General features: G+C 38.9%; 4 protein-coding genes across 13 annotated transcripts in view; 3 read left to right on the top strand and 1 right to left on the bottom strand.

Moving 5' to 3' along the window:
- lrmp (lymphoid-restricted membrane protein) overlaps nucleotides 1-13,155 on the top strand; it is a 37,654-nt gene extending 24,499 nt beyond the window's left edge. For 3 of the 10 annotated variants that reach the window (XM_061030458.1, XM_061030456.1, XM_061030457.1), the window contains exons 23-40: nucleotides 382-469; nucleotides 3,119-3,165; nucleotides 3,359-3,447; nucleotides 3,548-3,741; nucleotides 4,372-4,456; nucleotides 4,613-4,667; nucleotides 4,758-4,785; nucleotides 6,425-6,565; nucleotides 7,010-7,144; nucleotides 7,717-7,864; nucleotides 8,239-8,282; nucleotides 8,390-8,458; nucleotides 8,988-9,046; nucleotides 9,283-9,381; nucleotides 10,383-10,511; nucleotides 11,161-11,187; nucleotides 11,742-11,896; nucleotides 12,126-13,155. In XM_061030458.1, the coding sequence (XP_060886441.1) occupies nucleotides 382-469; nucleotides 3,119-3,165; nucleotides 3,359-3,447; nucleotides 3,548-3,741; nucleotides 4,372-4,456; nucleotides 4,613-4,667; nucleotides 4,758-4,785; nucleotides 6,425-6,565; nucleotides 7,010-7,144; nucleotides 7,717-7,864; nucleotides 8,239-8,282; nucleotides 8,390-8,458; nucleotides 8,988-9,046; nucleotides 9,283-9,381; nucleotides 10,383-10,511; nucleotides 11,161-11,187; nucleotides 11,742-11,896; nucleotides 12,126-12,268 (1,735 nt within the window). In that variant the 3' untranslated portion in view covers nucleotides 12,269-13,155. The remainder of the gene's footprint in view (nucleotides 1-381; nucleotides 470-3,118; nucleotides 3,166-3,358; nucleotides 3,448-3,547; nucleotides 3,742-4,371; nucleotides 4,457-4,612; nucleotides 4,668-4,757; nucleotides 4,786-6,424; nucleotides 6,566-7,009; nucleotides 7,145-7,716; nucleotides 7,865-8,238; nucleotides 8,283-8,389; nucleotides 8,459-8,987; nucleotides 9,047-9,282; nucleotides 9,382-10,382; nucleotides 10,512-11,160; nucleotides 11,188-11,741; nucleotides 11,897-12,125) is intronic. The other 7 variants (XM_061030459.1, XM_061030463.1, XM_061030460.1 and 4 more) reach the window with 7 other exon arrangements.
- dnai7 (dynein axonemal intermediate chain 7) lies at nucleotides 12,951-19,238 on the bottom strand. Its single transcript, XM_061030467.1, has 16 exons — nucleotides 19,108-19,238; nucleotides 18,494-18,578; nucleotides 18,319-18,407; nucleotides 18,086-18,190; nucleotides 17,490-17,627; nucleotides 16,796-16,930; nucleotides 16,555-16,658; nucleotides 16,176-16,334; nucleotides 15,914-16,070; nucleotides 15,736-15,826; nucleotides 15,261-15,424; nucleotides 15,018-15,162; nucleotides 14,700-14,914; nucleotides 14,452-14,610; nucleotides 13,641-13,754; nucleotides 12,951-13,548 (listed from the first exon to the last, which is right to left on the bottom strand). Exons 1-16 carry the CDS (start codon nucleotides 19,156-19,158, stop codon nucleotides 13,273-13,275), a joined length of 2,187 nt encoding a protein of 728 aa, XP_060886450.1. The 5' UTR covers nucleotides 19,159-19,238; the 3' UTR covers nucleotides 12,951-13,272.
- An 11-nt stretch (nucleotides 19,239-19,249) lies between these two features.
- On the top strand, nucleotides 19,250-20,735 carry LOC132956814 (LYR motif-containing protein 5A-like). The gene is made up of 3 exons (XM_061030469.1): nucleotides 19,250-19,314; nucleotides 19,531-19,599; nucleotides 19,695-20,735. The coding sequence occupies exons 2-3, from the start codon at nucleotides 19,555-19,557 to the stop codon at nucleotides 19,908-19,910; spliced, it is 261 nt and encodes an 86-aa protein (XP_060886452.1). The 5' UTR covers nucleotides 19,250-19,314; nucleotides 19,531-19,554; the 3' UTR covers nucleotides 19,911-20,735.
- An 874-nt stretch (nucleotides 20,736-21,609) lies between these two features.
- Nucleotides 21,610-23,779, top strand: LOC132956546 (LYR motif-containing protein 5A-like). Its single transcript, XM_061030054.1, has 3 exons — nucleotides 21,610-21,732; nucleotides 21,974-22,042; nucleotides 22,138-23,779. The coding sequence occupies exons 2-3, from the start codon at nucleotides 21,998-22,000 to the stop codon at nucleotides 22,351-22,353; spliced, it is 261 nt and encodes an 86-aa protein (XP_060886037.1). The 5' UTR covers nucleotides 21,610-21,732; nucleotides 21,974-21,997; the 3' UTR covers nucleotides 22,354-23,779.
- The last annotated feature ends 863 nt before the right edge of the window (nucleotides 23,780-24,642 follow it).

Below are 24,642 nucleotides of genomic sequence, written 5' to 3' on the forward strand. Positions count from 1 at the left end.
ATTCCCCGGCCTTATTTGGCATCCTGATTACTTTGAGCCCTACCTGCTGGATTGTAGTTGGAAGGCCATATCAGTAGTCTCGGTGGTCACAGCGGAACACACCATTTTACTGAGTTATGTCATTTCTCTTTTGACTTGGTTCACATTTGGTAGTCAAATGGGTGTTTTCCCCTCTGTGGGAGGAGTGTATGCTGAATAAACATCTCTGCAGCCATGCTTTGCATAGGCACAGTCAATCTACAAAGGCTGTTCCTCATCTCTCTCAATGTTTCATGTGCGCTTGTGTCTAACCAGTAACATAGAAATGATATCTTATACATTTAACATTGAAATGGAAAGTGCTTGACTGTTAACCTTTGACCTTTTAACCTGTGGTCACAGCACCCAGCCGACCAGTGAGGATCGAAGGGGAGACGAAGAGAAAGAAGGCGAGACGGACTCGAGCACCGGGGCCATGATCCGCACTAAGGTTAGTAGCAGAGGGGAAGTGTTTTAATGCATAATGATCCAACTTCCTGTTTCTGTTCAGCACAGACCTGGCCACTGCTTCCTCTTTATGGCTCTATTTCTTTCTCTTTAATCTGCCATTTAAGGTTTTTCCTATCTTAGTTAGAGTAGGTGTCTTTGAATTGTGGGGGGGGGGGGGGGGGGTGTGGCAGTGGCAGTGGGCAGGGCAAGTGCCTCAGCCCAAGCGATGAGCAAAGGAGAGGGAATGGATGTAGATTTATGGGAAAAATCAGTGAATAGGTTTCAACATAATAAGATTCCCTGTGCTCTGTTGCTAAAGGAGGCAGGTAGAAAATATTTGCAAAGAATAGATTAGAAGTGCTTTAGTGCTTTCATCATGGCTCAGCTACCATCAGGTTTTATCACCATTTAAACTCAGATTGACAGTTAAGGCATGGTTAAATTGTGTTAAGTCACTGCTAGAAGAATTTCATGAAAAGAAGAAATTGTCATGTTTATTTAACCTTCATTTAACCAGGTTGGTCCCATTGAGATTAAAAACCTCTTTTTCAAGGGAGACCTGGCCAAGACAGGCAGCAGCAAAAACACAAAGTTACAGACGGAAATACAAAGAGAGACAAAGTACAATTTACAAAGCACAAGATTTTGGATTAATATAGAGAACCATCTATGAGTCATATCTGGGAATCAGTTGTTCAAACAGCTAAAACATTGACATCCTATATCTGTCTATAGCTATATGAGTCATAACTCAGGAGAGTGCTGTATAACTCAAGAGTATGTATACTTAGATTTACATCAAATTTATAAATCTTACAATTTGAGAAACAAAAAGAGCAGTTGTTTGTGTGCTTGATATATGACTTATACACAAATATTACACATTACAGTAATTAATGATCTTTTTAAAGTTAGTTTTCTAAACATTGACTAACCCTCATGTTTACTGTAATAAGAGAATTTTAACCAATGAAGTGATGGTGATTATCCAAAGCCTGAACAGAATGTGTCATGGATGTTTATCATGTCTCAGACACAGTTGGGGTGGCATTGGTTTTAAATTGTGATGCTGTCTTAGTTTGTTTTGCCGAACTGCTAGGAGATTGCAGCATACCATTAGAAGACAAAATAATCTTGTTGATCAGTCAGTGCTCCCGACTACTAGACAGTCTAAGTGGATTGATCATCTGTTTATGTATGTGGAGTACATTTCCTCTTAGGGCGCACTCACACTAGGCACATAGAATATTTACAGTTTGACAATCCAGTTTAAATTATTATTATTTTTTTAACCCCTTCAAGATCAGATCATTTCTAAAGTGTTATTGTTGCAAGAGATAGGATAAAAAGAAACACTATGGTCAGTTACCATATTTGCCATTTAAGGTGGCTTGACTGATTTGCGATGTCAACTCGTGCACTGGGTAACATGAAAGAAAAAACTCCGCCGTAAAGTAACTGCCATAGACTGTATGATGACGGCACGGGGAATTTTCTCTAGTCTAACAACTGAGAACCACACAGAGGAACATGAATGCAACTCTACTGATTATAGAATAGAATTACTTTCTTGATCCCATACTGTGAAATTGTGGTGTTACAGCAGCAGGTTATCAGAGCAAATAAAACAATATAAGAATAGATACATACTAAATAAGCACTTAGAATATAAAAAATAAGAATAGGAAGAGATTTATACATATCGGACGTATTTTGTGTCGTTTTGGTCAGATTCAGCCTTCTGATACTTCTGGATTTTTCAACGATGCAGGCTCTGATCGATTATATGTCATGTCTGATTTATGCTCCCATGAGCATCCGTAGCATGCCTGAGCCCACCTCTTCCAAGAGAGCCAGGGCAAAGGTAGTGTACCACGCTGAAGCAGGGTCAAACCACTCACTTGGGCATGGTATGGATTGCCTAGTGTCACCTTATTGGTGAACGTAACTTTTATTCCTGGAATAACGATACATATGTTTATCAATGTACATTCAGTATTATTTATTGAGGTTCTTCAGATATGTGTTGTTTGCTTTGAAATATCAAGCTCCCGAACAAAAGAAATGATTATGTAGGCGTAAACATTGGATGAATGATTTCAGCTTTTAAATTGTAGCACACGAGGAGGAATGTGATTGATTCCTTTTTTTTTTATTATTATTGTAAAATGACATTTTAGTCTCCTTAAGCTTTGTGTTCAGTGAACTGGTGAGGCAGCTCCATCCTACTACGAGCAGTGTCAAAGCGGATATTATGCACACTCATTACACAATATTCCATTGCATTGCTCAGAACACTCACCTTGTTCCATTGTGTGTATCCGTGTGTGTCCACACGAGTGTGTGTGTGTGCACACAGTCCGCCTCCACTACTTCGCATTGTGCCGGTGTTAATGTGTTCTCTTAGCACCCCTCTCAGCCACACACACACACACACACACACTTTCAGGAACAGAGCTGCAGGGCGCTCCATGAAGCTCCACGTTATATAAGAAATCAGCCCAATCTTTCACTTGAACACTCTTTGCAGCTTAGAAAGCATTTCACTGCCATGGGACAGGTACGCTACATGTAATGACTGTGTGCTCATTTCAATGGTGGTACGAGCCATGTGTCTTTTTCTCACCCTCTACCTTATTCTCTTCCTCAGAGCCTGAGCAGGGACCAATCGGTTGACAGAACAGCAACAGAGGACAGGTGAGTGACTCACTGTTACCTCAAGAAACCTTGTGAACTGCTACTCTTTTACCAAAAGTGGCAGTGACTCTCTGTTAATATAGATCTGTTTTATCTGCATCATTTTTTTGTATAAATTGACATTAAGGTTTGGATTTGTTTTTTTTGCACATTCTAAATGATCTTGTTCTGATGCTCTTCATGTGTGTTGCAGCACGTGTCTTCTGCCAGTGTTAGTGGAGGAGGAGGAGAGTGTGCTGGACAGTACAGCTGAGATACCAACAGTAACAGGCAGCATGGAAGGTAAGAAGACGAATAAGAGAAAGAGGGAAGATGACTGTTTGTTTACGCCTTGGTACATCTTAAGTGTAAGTTTATCCTCCCACACATTTCCTCCTTCCAGGGACAGACCAGCTCACCAGCAGTGGAGCGACCACCTTCTCTGAAAGCAGCTCTGCACAGTCCCGGTCATCCATCACAAATGCCAGTCAATCAGGGAGTGGCATGAGCAGCGTGACCTCTGACCCTAGCCAATCAGTGGATAGTTTAGCAAAAAAGGACTCCGTCCCCCCAGGAGGCAAAAATAAGAAGGAACTGGTAAGACCTGCTCTACTCCCACTTTCTTCTTACAGGACTCTTGGTCCTGTAAGAAGACGTTTAATATCCACATTTATTAATATTGAAAAAAGATTTTTAAGGCCTTTGCTTGATGAAGTGTGTATTACAAAAAAATATTCTAGTTTAAGGTATCACTGGGGGGGGGGGGGACAATAGAATAAAAGAGACAGAAAAAGACAGCTTTCTAAATGTACAATTTAGCTTTGGATCAGTTTTATTCAGGATCATGCTGAATATTTTCATCAGGATTCAGTTTCCTTGACAATGATGAGATTTATGCCATCCATCATCATGAAATGCTGCCTTACCGGCTATACAAGTTTGTGTGTGTGTTTTAAACAGAGTTAGAGAAGGAAGCTTGAGTGAACAAGTCCCTTTTTTCATCTAAGAACCAGCTTGTTCCACATCATGAGCCAACTTCAATGCCAGCTGCTTTCAATCTTCAACTTTATTATGTAAAGACTTGTGAGGAGAGGGAGATCAGGGAGTGAGCGAGTAAGAGAAGCAATGTGGATGTTGAAAGCAACATGAGCAAGGAAGAATCAGAGTTAAAAGTAGAGCATGCGGAGGAGAAAGAGCAAGGCAGTAATATCTGTCCAACCCCTACAGGAGCTTTCACACAGCATGGAGGCTAATGAGGAGAAGAAGGTTCAGGAGGGAGAAAGTGAGACCAAGGTGTCCAGTGAGAAGGAGTGTAAGTGTTTCATATTAGTGCTCCAATGTTATATACTACATATGACTTTATTATTTATTTAACTCTGTTTTACTCTTTGTCAATCTAAATGGTGATGGCACCATTTGGTCAGGTACTTTTCATGTCCTTACACCTCATTATCATTTCTCTTTCTAGCTGAGACTTCAACGATCTCTGACACAAGCGATACGGTCAAAGAGGACGGGAACAGGTAAGAGACAACCTAACACTAGAACCTTTTATATGACTTGTATATGAACTCAGAGAACTCTGATTCATTATTGTTGTCTCCTATCTGCAGCATGTCACCTAATGATAAGGAGATTGAGGTATGTATCAATTTTGATTTTTAGAATTTCACATTTTGAATCCAAAGGGTTTTGCAAGTCAATCTTTTTCATGAGGCTAAGGCCCTGTGTTCACCTAGCGTTTTTTCCGGGCAGAAAAGCGCTGTTTGTGCACTTGGGAGTGTTTGTATGAAGTGTTTGTGCACTGAGAGTAAAAGCGCTGCACGTCCGTCTTGTCACTATGACAATGGCTGCCAGACACTGCTCCTCCTTTGCTTTATACTATTTGTTTTTTATTTAAAACATTTAAAATACAGGGAGTATCATACATTTGGAAAAGAGCGCCGGTGAGGTCAACAGCACCTTTTGAAAAGTTCAGAGCGGCACAAAAAAAGCAGGGCAATGGTGCTCGGAAAAAATACGCTGGGTGGACAAGGGGGCTAAGTCTGCATCTGATGAGAGACGCATATAAGATATACAAAGTTAGTTAGAATATTAGTAGGTTTGCACTGATATATGAAACACTTATCCATACGCATATTAAGTCAACACTTCACTTTGTCTGTTATTGCAAATCATGTAAGCCAAGATTATTATCCAAAACAATGAAAAAACTAAAATATAAAAATCCTTTTCGATAATAAAAACGAGGCTGTACAAAAAAACGATACTGTAACTAACTGAAACTGAGTTATGTGTTTACAAAACTAATTATCTAACATCAAATTTGAGACTAAAAAGATCCTTAGTTTTGTCTTTAAAATAGTCATTTTAATTCTTCTTCTGAAAAGCCCCTCTTTTTGATTATCTGGATGGATTATTATTTCTTTATGTTTTTAGCTACGTGGAGACACAAAGCACTGTACTGTTTATTATCTAAACAGAAACATGTACAAGACAGTTAGGAGACAACCTGAGCAGGCAGGGACAGTCAGCACTTTGTCTTTCATGTGCTGGGTTGGATTTTTCTGTTGAACTGGTAAATGTTAAACCAGTTGTGAAACCAGTTAGTGACGCTCTCAGCAGCAGCAGTGTCAGTCACTTTGGATTAGATCGATGAGGGAGAGATGTACAAACATCTTTGAGAAGTAGTCTGACTGTTACCTAGGTAACGCTGCCCTGTCAGTCCCCATCAACACAACCCTGCATGCATCCATCAGCTCCTGAGTGAAGTCACACGGCTAGTTTGACAAGAAGCAGCAGTTCCCCTCGTTTGTTTTGAATTAAATCCAACTTATTAAAACTTAACTGAAATTAAAAACTAAAATCTTTAACCACAATAAAAACTAATGAAAAATCCCAAACTGTTATAACCTCACTGTAAACTCTTAACCTTTTGTTTTGTACGAGGAAGTGCAGGAGTTTCCTTATTTATTTGCGACGCTTTTTCTGCCCGTATGATGTGCTATCTTTTCAGGAAAAAAAACTCTTTAAAACAAGGAAGACAAATCATTCAAGAAACAGGATGTGTCCCACAATTGGTACAAAAGTCTCTAAAACTTCTGTGAGGAACATTAGGGTTGTGTTGATTTTGGCACTCAGAGGACAAAGAGGTATATCTAACCACTGTTCTACCTCCTGCATATCCAGAATCAGTGTTTTATTTTAACTTTTCACTCACTGTAAACTTAACAATAGGTATTTAAAAGTAGTCGATCAATCTTTGTTTGTTTGTTTTCAGACGGAGTTCCAGCGCCTGGCGTTGGGCTTCAAGTGTGACATGTTCACCCTGGAGAAGAGACTGCGGCTAGAGGAGAGGTCACGTGACCTCGCTGAAGAGAATGTGCGCAGAGAAGTGTCCAGCTGCCAGGGTTTACTGCAGGTCAGTCTCCATCTTTTAGATTTTGTATCTTCATGTGGATGAAACACTTGTTTCATAGAATCATCTTGCCATGATTTTGTGTCAGCATTTTTATTTTTTTATTTTTAAATATTTGGCTGAATATGAGTAAAACATTTTACCCATCTTTAACAGACCCGTGGGTGTAAATAAAAGTGCAAAGATAAACAGTTACATAGCTCCTTAGGGGAAGTTCAGACTGGAGTCATGGTCATGGCGTTGACCGGTAAAAAATGCTAGAAATAGAAAATTGCTAAGAGAAGCTAAAAGCGATATGAATTTAAACATCACAACACATTAGAGGAGTGGATGTCTTATCTTGCTCTGAAGCTATTCTGTTATATTGGTTAAAAAATGTGGACACATAACATCAATAAGAATAAATGAATTAACATATAACTGTGAAGTTTTCTTCTCTGCTGCCAGGCTCTGACTCCCCTGTGTGAGGATGACAACCAGTCCATGGAGATCATCCAGAGGCTCAAGAAGAACCTGGACATCCTCATCCAGTCCATGACCAGGGTGTCCAGTCGCTCAGAAATGCTTGGAGCTATTCACCAGGTCAGATCATGTGCTCGTGAAAGGATTGTCAACATTTGTTTCACGCAGGAAGCACAATATTGGATTTCTGCAGATTTCAGACACATTGATATTTTTCAACTCATTTTGATTGTATGCAGATGCAGGTTTTTTGTTTTTTTTAAATCATATTTTGTCGATCTATTTGCCTATTTTATTGATACAATAATGCCTACTGTAATTGTGATGGCCAGCATGCTATTGAAAATTTTCTAATGGACAAAATAAAGGAACATATTTAAGTAACATGTTAAACATGCCAGATTTATTGTATTGTTTTATTTACTGCAACATTTCTAAAAGTATGGCATACTGCCACCTGCTGTATTAGAGTGTGAACTGATCTGAATGTTACTATCTGAATATTGAAGAGGAAGGGAAGCATAAGCATGATTTAAAGACATCTTCAAAAATGTTAATGTGGGGCCACTAAGTCTGTTTATTTTGAAGCCTTAACAGTCGATATGGATGATCAATGCTATTCGTATTGCTGTGCTTAAAGTGTGAACTTAACTTACTGCATTTTCTTGTGAATGTGATTGTGATGATGTCAGGAGAGTCGTATTGGTAAGGCTGTGGAGGTGATGATCCAGCATGTGGAGAACCTGCGGAGGTTGTACACCAAGGAGCATGCAGAGCTGCTGGAGCTGAGAGAGACGCTCATGCAGAATGAGAGGTCATTTGGATCCTCAACTGGAGGAGGTAAGGAAACACACATTGCATATTGTCCGTTTGTAGACTTTTGTCATAAACTAATATCTTCACTTTGACAGAGGATGTGCTTATGGTTTTGTGGTTATATTTCAAGGAGTACAGGAGGCATTTTCTCATACAATTACTTCTAAAACCAGATTATATAATTATATGGTAGTAGAGGCACAAGATACATAAAAGCATTATAATAGGAAACATACTTAAATATTTAAATGTAGATTCACATTTTTCTGCAGCTCTGATGAGGTTTGATTGTCACAAATCGGCTCACTAAGTTGTGTGTAAACAATCAGGATATACATGTATGTGTGAATATGTTCAGTGACTAAACACATCTAGAAAACTTTCATTGACTTTCACAGAAGATTTCCGTGGCAAGAAGCAGCCAACATCTCAGTACTACAAGGTACAAACTTACATTTTAAAATCTACTGAATGTCTTTAAACCTGGACGACTGGATAATGTTCAAGTTTGTTTGGAAGTCATTTTTTTTCTTTTTCCCCAACCAACAGTCCACAGCCCGGCGGGTCAGCATAGCAGCAATCCCTCGCTCCGGTGGAGGCAACATGCAATTTGACATGGTGAGGAATATGCTGGTATTGTCTCAGGCTCACCCCCCCAAAAAAAAAATCTGATAAGATCATGTAGCATGCAGTTTGTTTTTATAGTCAGTCAGTCATGCACTTTTTATCCAAATTAGGCTTTTCTACATTTTTATCATCATGTTGCAATAGTTCAGGTTGCTCCAAAGGTAAATAAGATAGTTTTTTAAAAAAGTCCCCCCATATTGTCCAAAATATATTCCAATGAAAAATGTTCCCCTCTCCATTATTACATTTTAACCGTGCCAGTAAAAGTTGTGTTATGTGGAAGAAAGACAAAGAGTCCTATGCAGGCCAGAGATAGAATTTAGTCACATTTCAGTTCACTGAAGTTCCATACCAGAGTGAGCCCAAAAACATGAACAACAGACCTGAGTGATATCAGGACCATCCAAGAAGTGGGGATGCATCTAATGAAGCTACAAATAGTGAAGTATTCTGAGAATAGATTTTATTTTTTTTACATTGTTTATTTGTTCATGAGAATTTTGTATTTTTCTTCCCACAGTCCAAAACACAAGACGGCTCCGAGACTGAAGCAGAGAGACTGACCAGGAGATCCCCATGGTAGGTGTTTTAGTGTGTTAGTGTGTGTTAAATTAGTCTCCATATATGTTTAGAGAAGTGAAACAAGATCAAGTCTCTAACTGGGGGAAGAGTGTGCAAAGATTGAGATCAGATGATTTGTTGTAATTCAGCAGTTCTGGTGTGTGTGCATGCCCATAGCAAACCACTGAGGCTCGCTGCACCATAATGTAAGGGTTTCTGTTGTTAAGCTCCAATGTGATAACGATGGTTTCCAGGAATGTGGCAGGAAAGAACTCAGCACGCCCCCCACTCAAACGCTATGTTAGCTCTGCGGCCTGGGTTGACACTGAAGAGCCGTCTCTCATGATGAAGGGGTAAGACAAGAAGATAGGTCAACACACTGCCTGCGACAAGTCCTTTCACAGTGGACCCAGATACATAAAGATGGCAGCTGTGACATCATTACTGCTGGTCTAACAATTCAGTTTGCTGTTCTCCAAAACCCTTTACAGTTAGTGTTATGTTATCATTTAAGAGCAAGGAAAAAAATAAAACTCTTCCTCTGTTAATTTATCAGTAATGATGTGCCCATAGATTTTTATACTGATGAATTAATAAATAGCTGCCATGGAGCATCCGTTAAATGACAGGAAGAAAAGTGTCACATTATGTAGCACTAGGTCAAATTAATTTAGATGAAAATTAATAAACTTTTACACAAAAAAAGGAAAGGTTGCTAATTGAGAATTGTAGACTCCTGGAAAAACACCAAACAATATATTAGCTTTGTGATGATTACATCACACAACAAAGCAGCCATCTTTCCTGCGTCTGGTCCCCAATGGGAAGTGTTTAGTAGCAGACGACATCTTGTTGTGTCACTTTCCAAATCCAGCACACTTCTATTTTTGTAAATTTTAGTCAGAGTGAGCCTTTTTTGTTTTGGACTCATAAAGCTTTCAAATGTTTGGACGACAACGGTAGAATTCTTTTTTGTTTAACCAGACAAGTTAAAAATGGAATTTAGAAAATCAAAATGACACATTTGTAATGATCTCCAAATATCTGAAAGTTGTGAAACTGTGATATGGGGTCATAAGATACTACCACAGCATGTTTTTTACATTACTTGGCATGCATTTTTATAATTCATAAATGAAGTTCTAACAAGATTTATCAAGTTTCTTTTAGAAATCCTTATCTCTGAGGGGAACTGGTAAATGTCAAATAGTGAACGTTCTCTATCTGCATACGCCTGAAATGTGCATGTTTGCATGTGCACATACAGAATCAGTGTGGTTGTAAAGCCATGCTTGTATTTGAATGTGCAATTGAACCGTGTGTTTGTGAATGCCTGACCCACGCGTGCCAACAGGACGGCCTGCGACAATCCCGACTACCAGTCGGAAGAAGAGCAGAAGGAGGAGCCGGTGGCAGAGAGGAGGAGGTCCAGTCTCAGTGAGCTGGGCAACAAACTCACCTCCTTCATTCTGCCCCTCAAGACGTTAGTCCAACCAAATACCCACCACTAGCCTACTCTCAGCACCGCTTTCTGCCAGCTAAGCTAGGAGGCTAGCTGAATGGTGGAAGAGTTCATCATTTAGCTGTACTGAGGTTCCACAGGCTGCAAACTTAATCCATGATGTTACACACTTTTGGCTTTTCATCATGCTCTATTATCCAAAACATTTAGTGAATATGAAACCTCCTAAATGATGAGACTCTTTCATTGAATGGGTCTGTACTGGACTAGCTTCCTCTTTGCTCCAGGGGTCAAGCGGCTTTTTTTTAAATCATGTTGACCAAGCATTTTACTTGTAAAAAAATGAACCATGTCTTTTAATTTGAAACTGTCTTGAGATCTGTGTATGTCCGTCTGACAAGTGATTTCAGAAGCTTTATGATTTGTGTTGCATGCATGGATCTCAAGTTCTGATTTGCAGTTTGAGTCTAACAAATCATCTAACTGATAACTATCTCATCTTTACTGGGCTCACTTTTCTCTCTCACTCACTAACAATCGCCTCTCGTGCAAACTACTACACTTGGACCATTTCATTCATTTTAATGGGGCAACTTAAGTATTTTGTGTAAGCAGATCAAGGGTTGTTCTCAATTGTCTTTTGCTCTTTTCCTCCCTCCACATTGCTCAGGAGTCAGGATGAACTGTTTGTAATGCTGTAAGTGTGAAAGGGAGGAGAGTCAAAAGTTTAAAATGCTTTTGGACTCTTTCTCTGTCAACAGTAAAAGAAAAGGAAATGCATGCAAAATGCCTGTATCAATCAGCCAATCATATGCCACTTGCAACTCACACTTTTAAGCAGCATTCCTACTGCTGACAGATTCCAGGCTGAAATTGTCTGCTGCCTTTGCTTAAAACCAGTTAATGCTCAATCCACCTCCATGCCAGCTGCTTTTAAATGTGCTGCTGACAGCTTTTTCATTACGCTGGTGATGATGTCAATTAATTTGCTTCTTTGACGCTTTCTGATACAGGTTATAAACTGCTATTCAACCTCAGATTGCACCAAATATTAGCTAAAATTCACAGCCTGCAAACCATTGCATTGGTTACCACAAATGACCCATATGTGATTCTATGTCCTGTGTGTCGTTTTTGGTAACTTATCTAATCTCCTGCTTAACGTTGACCTTTTTTTTTTGTATGTTCATGTCTCTTTTTTTTTTTTAATCTCCCAGTAACATTTTATAATCTTTCGTTGCCCATCCGCAGTCCAAGCCCTTCCTCCAGCCCTACATCTACAGAACCAGGAATGAGCCAATCTCTGTCCCATAGCCTGACCTCTTCCCGAGCAGCAGCAGCCGCAGCAGTAGCCAGAGGTGGTAGGGGGCTCTGGCTTTGGTTGGCAATGGTGGTGGTGCTAGCAGGTACACTCATCTTGTCCATGCAGTATTCTCTTCAAGATAATTAGTCAACTATAAAAACAGTTTTGAACTTGGATTAAGCTGAAATGTTGATACTGTACTAGTTTTCCTTATTCATGTATATTGTCTAGAGTACAAAAGGTCAGTAGCTTTTTTTAAAAATCTGTGTACAAATCCCATTCCTTATATGAGAGCAGCTCATAGTGGTTACATGTTGATGGTTGCTCTTCAGGACTCTTGGCTCTGCTGGCCAGCCTGGTGATGCAGCCAGCAGTAGATGCTGCTCCTGTTGGGACTGGGGACTCGTGGATGACCATCCAGCAGCTGCTTTGGCCTTATGCAGGGCTCCGACACAACGGACAGCCTCCTGTTTAGCCCCTGAGACCCCAGGTGGTTAGTTCAACTGGCCATCAGTCCTCTGCAGAAATGATCGGTGCACTGGATAGATGAAGAAGAAAGTGTACCGATCCTGAGTGGAGGCTGTTGGATGTTTATTGGTGCCTGAAGACTCCTGAAACATGACTCGCAGTGACAGGCCTCAGGGGATAGTTAACCCTATGGAGGATTTTATGCATCACATCACGTTTGCTAAATTAGTCTGTTAGGAGTGTATGCGTGTGTTTATGTTTTATATCAGAGAGTAATTACAGGCGGTGAGCTGCTTAACAATCCTAACACATTATGATGCTAATCAGTGCTTCTGGTAACTGCCTACCTGGACCCAAAACAACTTCTTCAATCAGGCTTGATCAGTTGTCAGAGCTGGCACAATATTAACCAATCATGTTAGAACTTCATCAGAGTGAAAGCACTGATGAAGTCATACCATGGGCCACTGTGAAGTTTTCCATTGACAATCATCATGGATGATGGCTCCAATTTGTGACACATGGCTTTTCAAACACATTTCATGCACTTGAAAAGGGAAAGCCAGCCTTTTTAATGGAATTATCCATTCATTTCCACATGGGTTTCAGAGAACATTTTATATCTTTTAAGTCTGTAAACACTGGTAATAAAACTTACATTTTAAGTGTTTTTAAATCTTATATTTGAGTTTGTTAGCAAGGTGTGGGGACATGTGAATATGTTTATTTTTGTTAAGTTATAATTCTGCTATGTAAAAGTCTTAACACCAAAGGTTTTTTTTTATTATTTTCTCTATGTTCTTGCTGTGGTTGTCACCGTTTTCAACTTTATACATGTTCCAAAGAAGATGTGTGGAATTTTGCACAAATAAAGTAGCCAATTCTACAATACAAGCGTGTGTTCTTATGTGTATACAAATGGACGTTTCAAATTACGGTGTCAAATGTTTGTGATTTGTAAAAAAAAAAAAAAAAAAAAAAAAAATCAATCCCCAGTGAACAGCATACAATTTATGAATACATCAGTGGTCTGGTGGCACAGAGCAGGCTCTGTATTGTATCCACAAACAGATTATTGGATTCTCTGGTTTTTGTTATACCATCAGCACTCATGTCATCCTGGAGCATGTGGATGAAGGTGGAGTGAAACTCACTGCCGGGGTAATGGTCTACTGAGAAAGCCTCACTGCTCTCTGTGATTTCCAGCTTCTGGCTTCTCTGTGCGCCGAGCAGGTAGAGACTCCATGAGTGTCTAGGCACAGGTGTAGGGCCATGATGCTCACACCACTGTGAGGGGGGGAGTAAGAAACAGGTACATTAACAGACCACTTCACACTGGGAGTAAAAAGGGGTAGAATTGTACTACTCTATAAAAGTACCTGCATGACAAGATGCTCAGCTCCACATTTGGCATTCCATTTGCTCCATGAAAAGGCACAGGCAGAGGCAAAGAGAGCCATCTGTTCATAGGCAGCATGTTCTGTCAGGGGGTCCTAAAGAAGGGGAAAATCACAGAAGAACAATATAAATCTTAACAGGGTGACACAGTCCAGTGTTAGAAGTAAAGCTAAGATGGCAGCAGGGTCAACAAGTGTGTCCGCCACTTTGGCTAAGACTGAACAATATTGAAGAAAAATGCAATTCCCACCATATCCCTATCAAAACAAGTTCAATAGTTAGAAACATCCCTGCAGTCTTTGCCAATATTCTTTGTGTGCAACAAAGATTTAAAAAATGTAATTCCAAAATAAGTATGCAGAAGATGTTGTGAATGTATTTTACAGTTTTTCGGCTTACTTGTAATTTCAGCTTTATTTATTGGAGCCAGAGTACATTGCCAAAGAGTTGCTTCACCTGCTAGCATGCAATGAATTATGTTACATGTAGTCATATCATAGCACTACAGTATGGCCCGCACAGAGGAATTGCTCCCATCTGATGACTACATTTACATCAACATGTATTTGAGATCCATATAAACCCTGTCAAGCATTCACTTGAACTACAGATGAATTTGCCGTGCTGATTTTGTACACAGGTGTCTGTGAAAACTCCAGATAATGAATCTGCATTAGGTTTAGGTTTTTTTTCTTTCTGGGTACATATTTAATGTAATAAGGTGAAAATTGTGTCACCACTGATGATCCATGTATTTTTTTTTTCTAAATCCGATAGGTAAAAGATGCAGACCTTGGCAATTGTGCTGACATATTTGTGAGTGTACTCATTCACAAAGATGTTGATCCCTGCATCGATCACTGCTCTCTGCAGAGCTGGGCCACTCATCCACTTCTCTTTGAGGTGAGAAAGACCTCTCTCTTGCTCTGACTGCAACATGCACTGATTACCCTGAAGAGAAAAACACCACATTAGAACAGACAGGCCATATCTCCTGGTTTATTTTTATTATGTGCTTCCAGTACTTTCCAGTCTGTTACCTTGATCATGATACTGACGTCGATGAGTGCCCCTTTGATTGTAAAAAGAGCTGAGTTTTGGTCCAGTGGTCTGAGCTCCCAGCTCTGGAAGGGAAAGTTGGCGTAAGTTTCCTGCATGAGCACAAAAGCCCTGAAGGAGTCCACCTTAAATAAGATCTTGGCCTCTGCCTCCTCGTAGGAAATGTCAGTGATGCCGTTCATCCTCCACTGCTTCTCTGAGTGAAACAACAATTTCAATGTCATTAACTCTTTGATTCCTTTTCTCTCTATGCTGGAGAGGATTTTTTTTTAAATCACATTTGTTAAAGCCTGCCCTACCTTCGGCATCCCAACAAGCCACTTGGGGAGTTTCCAAAAAGACGACAGACTCAGGTAGTGTCACAGTCACTCCAACAGGAGAGCAGGTGAGAACGTCATTGTCATCTGATGGGTAGGGGAAGACCTGTAACCCTTTGTCCAAAATCTAGAAAAAACATGAACATGGAGTTGGTTTTGTTAAGACACCTTCAGCTTTTGGGCCTGGTGTAAGCAGCCAAGACTGAAACCCCCTTTTCTATTTACCTGTCTTATTTCCCAGCCGTTGACGCGGTGGGCTTGTGGCGGGAGATGAAACACATCATAGTAGAAGACCCCACCTAGAGGTGTGTACTGCATTAAGTCCACCACATGGACACTATTATTCACCATTGACACCTGTGTAGGGGGATAACTTGAGTCCCCCTCAGCTGAGGAGATAAAAAAAAAAGGAGTTTGTGGTTCGTTCTATTGTTGAAAATGTGCTTTGTTTTTCTGTGTTTCTTGAATAATCATGAACTTCAATATTTATAATTCCTTATGTGGAAAAAATTACTTTATACTAATGTATGTAAAAACATTAAGTTTTGTTGTATTCCCTTATGAAATGACAATAAAGCGCATATCCATCTATTAGTGTATTGATTAAGTTGTTAAAACCTGCAAACCTTTATAAGTGACAGCATGTTTGAATGTGGTGGACCGGGGATGTTATATTTGTTATCCCTGTCAGGAAGCTTACCATCCAGTGCCTCCATCTGTGTTAGTATCTGGCTCCCTCTGCCTCCTGCAGACTGGGCACTGTCTTTTCTGGACTGAATACTGGTTGCACTCTGTGAAATACATAGCCTACACAATGAGAATTAAAACAGCACATTGAAGTAAGTCAACAAATCCAGGAACTCATTTGTTTATTTTACCTGCATCCCTTCAAGTCCTGGAGTGGACTGCACCTCCTCATCCTCATCTCTCTGCCGCTTGGTCTCAATGTCTTCTTTCACCTCATGTTCTCCTTTTGACTCCTCCTGTTCTGGTACATCCACATCTGCTGAAACCTCCTCACCACCTGCAAGAGACCTATTTCCAAACAGATAACAGCACTCAGCAAAGAGGACATGTTAAGTATTAGCAGCATTATTACTTATTGTGCTGTCATTTGAGCATCAGCAGTGAGATGAGTACCTGTGGCTTGCTGTGTTTATTCTCAGGTGAGCCATCTTGGCCAGTAAGGTCAGGTGATCATATTGTGTATGAAGCATCCTGATAGCGATATTGCTCACAGCCAGCTGTTTGGGAAGCCCAAAGCCAAGGCCTGCCTCTTCAAAGTGTAAACCTTTAAACCTGAATGGTCCAGTCACACAAAAAAAAGGAAGATTACTGCAAAAATGTGCGTGTCCTGCAGCTGCCCATACACAAGACATTACAGGTATATATTATGATAATAAAAAGTATTCCCTAAAAATAAAAACTCTTAGCTGCAAACCCCACTCTTTCTGTTAATGCCACGTTACATCCATTATCCTTTATCTTAGATAATACAATAGAAGTTCCTTCCACACACCTTGGATTCTTATTGAGGTTAACCCAGAGACACAGTGTGATGTTGTCATCTTTCACCACAGTCTGCATGTTGCCTGTCTCAGTGTCGATGTTTGCACTGGCTTCCTATGACAATGGAGACAAACAACACAAAACATAGGAATGGTAACCTACAAAGTCAATCTATGCAGTCTATATTAGTTTGTTTTTTTAATCATCAGATCCTCACAATGTATGAGCAAGTATAACTATGCTTCTTTTACCTTGAGGATTTCCTCAGTAGTAAGGTTGTGTTTGGAGTGGATTAGCTCCTGCAAACTGATGAGTGACTCCTGATACTTCTTGCCCTCCTGTGGATCTGTAACATCTCTGAGCAGACCTTCCAGCTCCTCTATCAGCTACACGACACAGCATGTATTAGCTCACAGGAGATAACTATTATACATTTACATTGCAATGACTACATTGATACTTTGACTTTTTTTTTACTGGATTTGCTTTCTGCATAAGGCAAAAAGGTTGTGGTTTTTCATCTTAATCACTGCTTTGATTTACTGTAATGTTTGTATTACGTAGCCTTGTGGGTAGAATATATTAGTAGTTGATTAAGAGACGATTGAGTCTAAATTTTACAATCTATTTGAAACAATCATAAGACTTCTGCTCAGTCATAAAAACAACAATGGAATCTGTATCCTGCTTCTGATTTCCATCTTCACATAAGATTTTTGCTTCAACTTCTTATTTTTCTTTGTTATCATGTAATTGTCCAAAAGCTGTATGATTGATTTTCCTACACTGATAAATAGCTAAAACCCTATGTAATTAATATTTGTTATATATGAAATTAACCACTTTTAAATAAATAACATGTTAACTAGTTATTAAAACTGGTGTCTATTTACATTTCACTGATTCATCCACTAAGCTTGGAGGAAAAAAAGAAAAAATACAAACCTGTAGAGCGACATTACATTCTTTGAGCACGAGTGTGATGTCAACCTGTTGGTCATCTCTCCATAAGCTCATATATGTGTTGATATCCCGCTGTATTGCTGGGTCTGGGGTGCCATCACAACGCATGTATTTCTCCCACTGGACACAAACAACATGTGTTTATTATGAAAAAAAGCACCTATTGAAGATAAAAATGATGGCTGATTGAGCTATTTTAATTGAATTAAACCCATTAACGGACAAACAAGATTAAGAGGATAATAATAATAATACTAATAATAATAATAATAATAATAATAAATATATTTATAAAGCACTTTAAATCAAAGTGCTGTACAAAGCAATACAGTTAAAATACAGGAAAAACATACAGAGAAATCATGACTCATACTCAACAGTAAACAGATGGGTCTTTAACTTTGCTTTAAAAACCTCAACAGAACAAGCCTGCCTAATGTCCAGAGGTAAACTGTTCCAAAGTATACAAAGGATACATTATAGTCTTGTTTTTTCATGCTGGTAGTCACTATTAATAAACTCCCTTTCAAATTTTTGTAGCTTTTTTTTTGCAATAAAGAATTAAGACAGAAACACACCTTGGCTTTCTCAACAGCATCTATTTTCAAGTCGGTTACTGCAGTATGATTCTCCTCCAGTAGATGGCGCAGCTCGTTTAACTCATCTTCCCTGCGCCCACGGTCCTGTCAATAAACCCCCAGTTGTTTGAGACCAAATTAATCCCCACAAAGAATTTCATTGAATAGAATACTTCACAGAAATGTAACTTCACTGACATGGTAGGCTAGTGTATTCCACCAGGACATTTTACCTTTAACTCAAGCTTTTCCAGCTCCTGTTCTTTTTTCTCTCTTTCCAGTCTTTCCTGCTCTTCTTTCTCTGCCTGCAGCCGTGCTTCCTCTATAAGGCGATGAAAACATGGTATGTGTGTCCATATTATACATAAATATATTTCCCTGTTCTATGAATGATAGTATCCGTGTTACCTTCCTCTTGCAGCCTCCTCTCTTCATCTTTTTCCTGCTGCTTTGCCTTCTGAGCCTTAGTTAGCTTGGGTCCCTTTTTGGATGACTTTTATCCAGCAAAACAATTACATGTCAGTGTGTTTTAGGTGTAATGGAGATACTAGATCGTATTTGTGCAGATGGAGAGGGTAAGAACTGAGAAAGTGGGCGAACAAAGTAACTAAAGTGGGTTTGAGAAAGGTACAAGACGTAAAAAGTGAATATACGCCTGCTTAAATACATTTAACTACATGTCTATAATTTATCGTGTTGTCAGAAATGTTCTGACTGACCTTTCCTTTTTTGGTGGCTACCATTCACAGGAGAAAACAGTGAGAAAAAAGTTAATGGAAAGTCGGCATACAGTTCAAGGCACATGGCAGGAAAACTGTAGTAGTACGCAGTATGCCAAAGTAGCCTATACGTTCCTATGTAAGGAAACGTAAGTAGGCTATATCTGAAGCCCTCTATGTTCTGTGAATATACCCTAAACTATAAAGTAAGTCTGTGTATAACTCTACGATTTGAAGCATTTGAATATGGCAAAATTAACAACCAAACAGTTGCAGTTTACTCGGACAAAATTGGAAACTTACCATTCTTGAAAGCGCTAAAGCGTCCAGGTAACCATAGAAACTCTTGCGCATGCGTGGTCATCTGTTTGCATTTGCGACAAACATAAACGATATATGACTGTGAAATAGAAGAAGCTCCTGCTAACATTACTCTTTTAGAGGACAAAGGAAAGGAGACTTGTCTTCATTCTTGCACCGCTTGAGTTAGTCCACTCATCTAGACAACGTGTAAATATGATTGTAATTTAATATGGTCGTTCGTAGTGTCTGCTATGAAGTGTGTAAATGCTAACGAACAAGCTAGCTAATTCCAGACTACATTAACACTTCTGTCATTGAGGTTCTGTTGTTTTAGTACTATCATCTTACACTCACACCATACACATGTCCCTGTCTCTGCTGTTATTTTATTAAGATGTCTCTTTCTCACTCGCGTCGTTTCAGAAGTGTAAAGTCACCGTTCCTGACATGGCCAACCCTTTAAGGGGTGAGGTCATAAGACTTTACAAAACTGTAAGTGAAAGAGTTGTAGTCCATAATACACATTCACACAAGGTCAAATTGTTTTCTTTGCATCATGTTTAAATGTGTTTCTCATCCTCTGAAAGCTGCTGTATCTTGGCCGTGACTATCCACAAGGAGCATCTTATTTCAGGGAGCGTCTGAAGTCAGCTTTCATGAAGAACAAAGACGTAACAGACCCTGAAAAGATTCACAAACTGGTGGCCCGAGGAGAATTTGTCATCAAGGAACTGGAGGCCCCTCATTTCCTCAGAAAATATCGAGTCATGAAGAAGAAGTATTATGAAGAACCGAAAAAATAAACACACTGATATACAGCTACAATTAAGCATTCTGCAATGAAATGCAGTCTGTAAGTACAGTCATTGTGCTTTTATTTATATCTGCCCCTATATAGATATATATATATAAAAACAACAAATTTTGCCATGCATGGAAATGGAAAATGTTGGCCCTATGTGTAAGAGTGCCAAAAAGTGATGTTGTTACAGAATGTACTTTGTATTTCATTGCACTAAATGTCTTCCTTTAAGACCAGTGTTATAAATTGGAACTATTTTATACATGCCGGTGTTATGCCACGAATTGCATGCACCTCACAGGACAATCAAATATGGCACATACATAATTTCCATTCTGCCCAATTTTTCATCCATCCTGAAAGTAACATGCTGCTGTATTTTGCATCCACACTTTAAGTTCCTCTGAAGACGCTTTACAGTTAAACACTGTTTGCAGCTCATATTTACTCAGGCTAATGAAATGTGTCTTCTATGAAGTCTTGGCAGGTATGCGTGTCTCTGCACAACACGGGTATTATGAATTGTTTTCCACTAGAACAATTGTTGCAGACAGTTAGACCCTTTGGGAAATCATTACTGTCAAGTTGAATGTGTTTTTAATCAAGGGAAATTAATGTCATGTCCATTTTGAAAAGAGTTTTCAGATCATGACTGCAGACAGTTTTCATAGTTCTACAGCTGCAGAGCTGCACTTATTCTGTGAATGTGAGATTGTAATGAACTGTAACTATCAAAGCAGATATTGTATTTTGTATATCAGTGTTCTAAATGTATGGTCACACTTTTTTAAGACTGAATGTACTTGACTATTAATGCACTATTAGATAGAAAAAAAAATATTTATAAATGACTTCCTGTGTCATAATAAATATCACATGAAGTGTTCAACATTTCAATTTGTTTACCACAATACTTGTCTAAAATTATACCATGAAATCATACATGTTACCGGTTCAGTCAGCCAATGCAGAATGTTGACAGAGAAAATAATCCTTCTGATACTTTATGTTATAAAAATGTAATCCTGTGTATACATCTCCCTTAATGGTCCCATTCAGGTAGTCGTCTTTAAATCGACAGGTTGATTCATGGTTCTCATCAATTATCTAAACAGTATTACATACAATAGAAAGTTTGCATTGTCTGTAAATCTTTTTTTGTTTTTGTTTCAGATTTTCTTTTAATTTTGGGGTAGTAAGGTAAGTGGAATTGTACTGGTGTTAACTTGTGACAGGATTGTTGCACTTTTAACTTTCTTCTTTTTTTACCATTAAGGTATAGGCTACTTTAAATATGAATACAAAATCTCCCAATCTCCTTAAATCCCTTCATTTGTAGCTCCTGCAACATGATTTCAAAATGCACAAGGGAGAAAATGAAATAGTATTTATAGTCAGATGTATCACTTCAGTAGAAGTTTCAACTAGGCTACCTAAGTGAATAAAACCTGCATTTCTGTAACTTCCGTAACTTTAACTCTGTGACCCCTGTCCACCCAGGGGTCGTACAGGCCCCAACACAAGCAGGCAGCACCAGTATGAGAGCTTACTTTAGTCTCCGACCACAGAGGAGCAAGTTACCAAAATTCCCCCCGGTATTTTGAAGGAATTTAAATCCAAGCGCTAAAGCGTCGAGGTAACCATAGAAACTATTGCGCATGCGCGGTCATCTGTTTGGATTTTCGACAAAAAGAAACGGTATACGACTGTGCAGTAGAAGAAGCTGCTGCCTGCTGCCAACATTACTCTTTTAGAGGACAAAGGAAAGGAGACTTGTCTTCATTCTTGCACCGCTTGAGTTAGTCCACTCATCTAGACAACGTGTAAATATGATTAATTAATTTAATATGGTCGTTCGTAGAGTCTGCTATGAATGTAGTGTGTGCTAAATGCTAACGAACAAGCTAGCTAATTCTAGATTTACCTGGCATATTAGGGTAACAACACTTCTGTCATTGAGGTTCTGTTGTTTTAGTACTATCATCTTACACTCACACCATATACATGTCCCTGTCTCTGCTGTTATTTTATTAAGATGTCTCTTTCTCACTCGCGTCGTTTCAGAAGTGTAAAGTCACCGTTCCTGACATGGCCAACCCTTTAAGGGGTGAGGTCATAAGACTTTACAAAACTGTAAGTGAAAGAGTTGTAGTCCATAATACACATTCACACAAGGTCAAATTGTTTTCTTTGCATCATGTTTAAATGTGTTTCTCATCCTCTGAAAGCTGCTGTATCTTGGCCGTGACTATCCACAAGGAGCATCTTATTTCAGGGAGCGTCTGAAGTCAGCTTTCATGAAGAACAAAGACGTAACAGACCCTGAAAAGATTCACAAACTGGTGGCCCGAGGAGAATTTGTCATCAAGGAACTGGAGGCCCCTCATTTCCTCAGAAAATATCGAGTCATGAAGAAGAAGTATTATGAAGAACCGAAAAAATAAACACACTGATATACAGCTACAATTAAGCATTCTGCAATGAAATGCAGTCTGTAAGTACAGTCATTGTGCTTTTATTTACATGATAAATGTATGTTTTTTTTCCACATTCATAAAGCTATGAATGAAATACAGTGCACATTGTACGGCAGCTCCAAACATCTGCCCGGCTATGATGACGAAAACTAATCTTGTCATGCATGGAAATGGAATATCTATGTGTAGGAAGTGCCAAAAAGTGATGTTAAGGAAGTTGGTACAGATTGTACTTTGTATTTCATTGCACTTAATGCAGGCCTGGTTCTAGAACAAAATGACTTAGGGTGCATCTGAGATTTAAGGGGGTGCAGCTACAGTGACCGGAAACATCAATGAAAAATAGGGTAGGTGTTATGGGTCCATCACGTGGTCCCCGGTGAACGTACGGGTCATGTGCACCTATCATGACCATCAAATCATGGATGTTTTAAACACGATCTTAGTCACTGTTGTCATTTGAAAGCCTTGATTACTTATTGTAAAAAAAAAAGAAAAGACATTGTTATTTTTTGCGTCCATTCAATTGAGGGTGCATACATTTAAAATGAGGGTGCAATGCAACCTTTTGCACCCTCGTAGAACCGGGCCTTTAAGACCAGTGTTATAAATTAGAATAACTTTTTACATGCCGGTGTTTTGCCAAGAAAGTCATGCCTACCAAGCATTGCATGCACCTCACAGGACAATCAAATATGGCACATACATAATTTCCATTCTGCCCAATTTTTCATCCATCCTGAAAGTAACATGCTGCTGTATTTTGCATCCACACTTTAAGTTCCTCTGAAGACGCTTTACAGTTAAACACTGTTTGCAGCTCATATTTACTCAGGCTAATGAAATGTGTCTTCTATGAAGTCTTGGCAGGTATGCGTGTCTCTGCACAACACGGGTATTATGAATTGTTTTCCACTAGAACAATTGTTGCAGACAGTTAGACCCTTTGGGAAATCATTACTGTCAAGTTGAATGTGTTTTTAATCAAGGGAAATTAATGTCATGTCCATTTTGAAAAGAGTTTTCAGATCATGACTGCAGACAGTTTTCATAGTTCTACAGCTGCAGAGCTGCACTTATTCTGTGAATGTGAGATTGTAATGAACTGTAACTATCAAAGCAGATATTGTATTTTGTATATCAGTGTTCTAAATGTATGGTCACACTTTTTTAAGACTGAATGTACTTGACTATTAATGCACTATTAGATAGAAAAAAAAATATTTATAAATGACTTCCTGTGTCATAATAAATATCACATGAAGTGAAAATGTCAAAGATGAAAAAAGGTTTTGTAATAAACGTAGTGACCTGGATGTTTAGAGTTTTTATTGAGGTAACTAAAGTGAAACATATTTTCTACATGTATTTAGTGCATTTTTAAAGTGTATAGGATTGAATGATGGCCTGTACAGCTTTTTTGTGTCTTGGTGTGCTGCCAGATAAGCCGTGTACTTTTATTTAATCTAATATGATAGCAAAGCATTGATGTTATTTGTTCCACTTGATATTACACCTAAATGGACTCTCTCACAGTAATTATGTGGGACTCTCATTTACTCATTTTATTTTGAAAAGCATCACAATCCAATCCAAAACTAAGATTTGAAATAGTCACAAATCTGAAACCAATTACTACACATTGGACTTCAAACTCATTCACCTGAACGACTGAATTCAACCAAATCAGTATGTCATCCTTTGTGGTGAAGTACAGTGAACTGGCCCTGTGTTACATTTAGAAAGAAGCATTACTTAATAAGTAACAACAAACCTGTGTGGGGCAGTGTTTTGTTCGCCCGCGCACCATGTACAGAGGCAACTGTCCTCAAAGCGGGCAGCCCAGGTTTGAATCTGACATTTCCCCACGCTTTCTTTCCCTGATTTCTAACTCTATTCACTGTCTATTCTGTAATAAAGATAGGACAGAAAAGGAAAGGAAAAGGAAATATCATATGTATCGTGTATTTTTTTGATTGATAATTTGACATTTGTAACCTTTTTTTAAAAAACCTATGTTTTTATCATTATCACATTGAGTGACTGTAGCTAACTTTTTTTTAAGCATTTTTGAGATTAAGATTTATTTTGCACTATTCAATGACTGACTTGCTCCATGAAGCTACTAGACCCTAACTGAAAACAGTGAATTGTAAAGGTTAATACATCTTGTATATTGCACCTTTAAACAGTCTCTGCCCTTTAATGAATTCATGCATTTTGCTGTTATGATTTAATATGAGCTAAGCGCTAAAC

Source organism: Labrus mixtus, chromosome 22 (genome assembly GCF_963584025.1).
Source record: "Labrus mixtus chromosome 22, fLabMix1.1, whole genome shotgun sequence".
Classification (NCBI taxonomy): domain Eukaryota; kingdom Metazoa; phylum Chordata; class Actinopteri; order Labriformes; family Labridae; genus Labrus; species Labrus mixtus.

Bases quoted from the DNA above. Each gene is read 5' to 3' on its own strand.
- dnai7 (XM_061030467.1), bottom strand. From the start codon at position 19,158: ATGCGCAAGAGTTTCTATGGTTACCTGGACGCTTTAGCGCTTTCAAGA. The intron at 18,408-18,493 runs GTAACACGGATA...ATCGCCTTATAG, and splicing joins GAGGAGGCTGCAAGAGGAAG to AGGAAGCACGGCTGCAGGCA. The intron at 16,931-17,489 runs GTTTGTATTTTT...TGTGTCGTGTAG, and splicing joins AATGTAATGTCGCTCTACAG to CTGATAGAGGAGCTGGAAGG.
- LOC132956814 (XM_061030469.1), top strand. From the start codon at position 19,555: ATGGCCAACCCTTTAAGGGGTGAGGTCATAAGACTTTACAAAACT. The intron at 19,600-19,694 runs GTAAGTGAAAGA...ATCCTCTGAAAG, and splicing joins TCATAAGACTTTACAAAACT to CTGCTGTATCTTGGCCGTGA.
- LOC132956546 (XM_061030054.1), top strand. From the start codon at position 21,998: ATGGCCAACCCTTTAAGGGGTGAGGTCATAAGACTTTACAAAACT. The intron at 22,043-22,137 runs GTAAGTGAAAGA...ATCCTCTGAAAG, and splicing joins TCATAAGACTTTACAAAACT to CTGCTGTATCTTGGCCGTGA.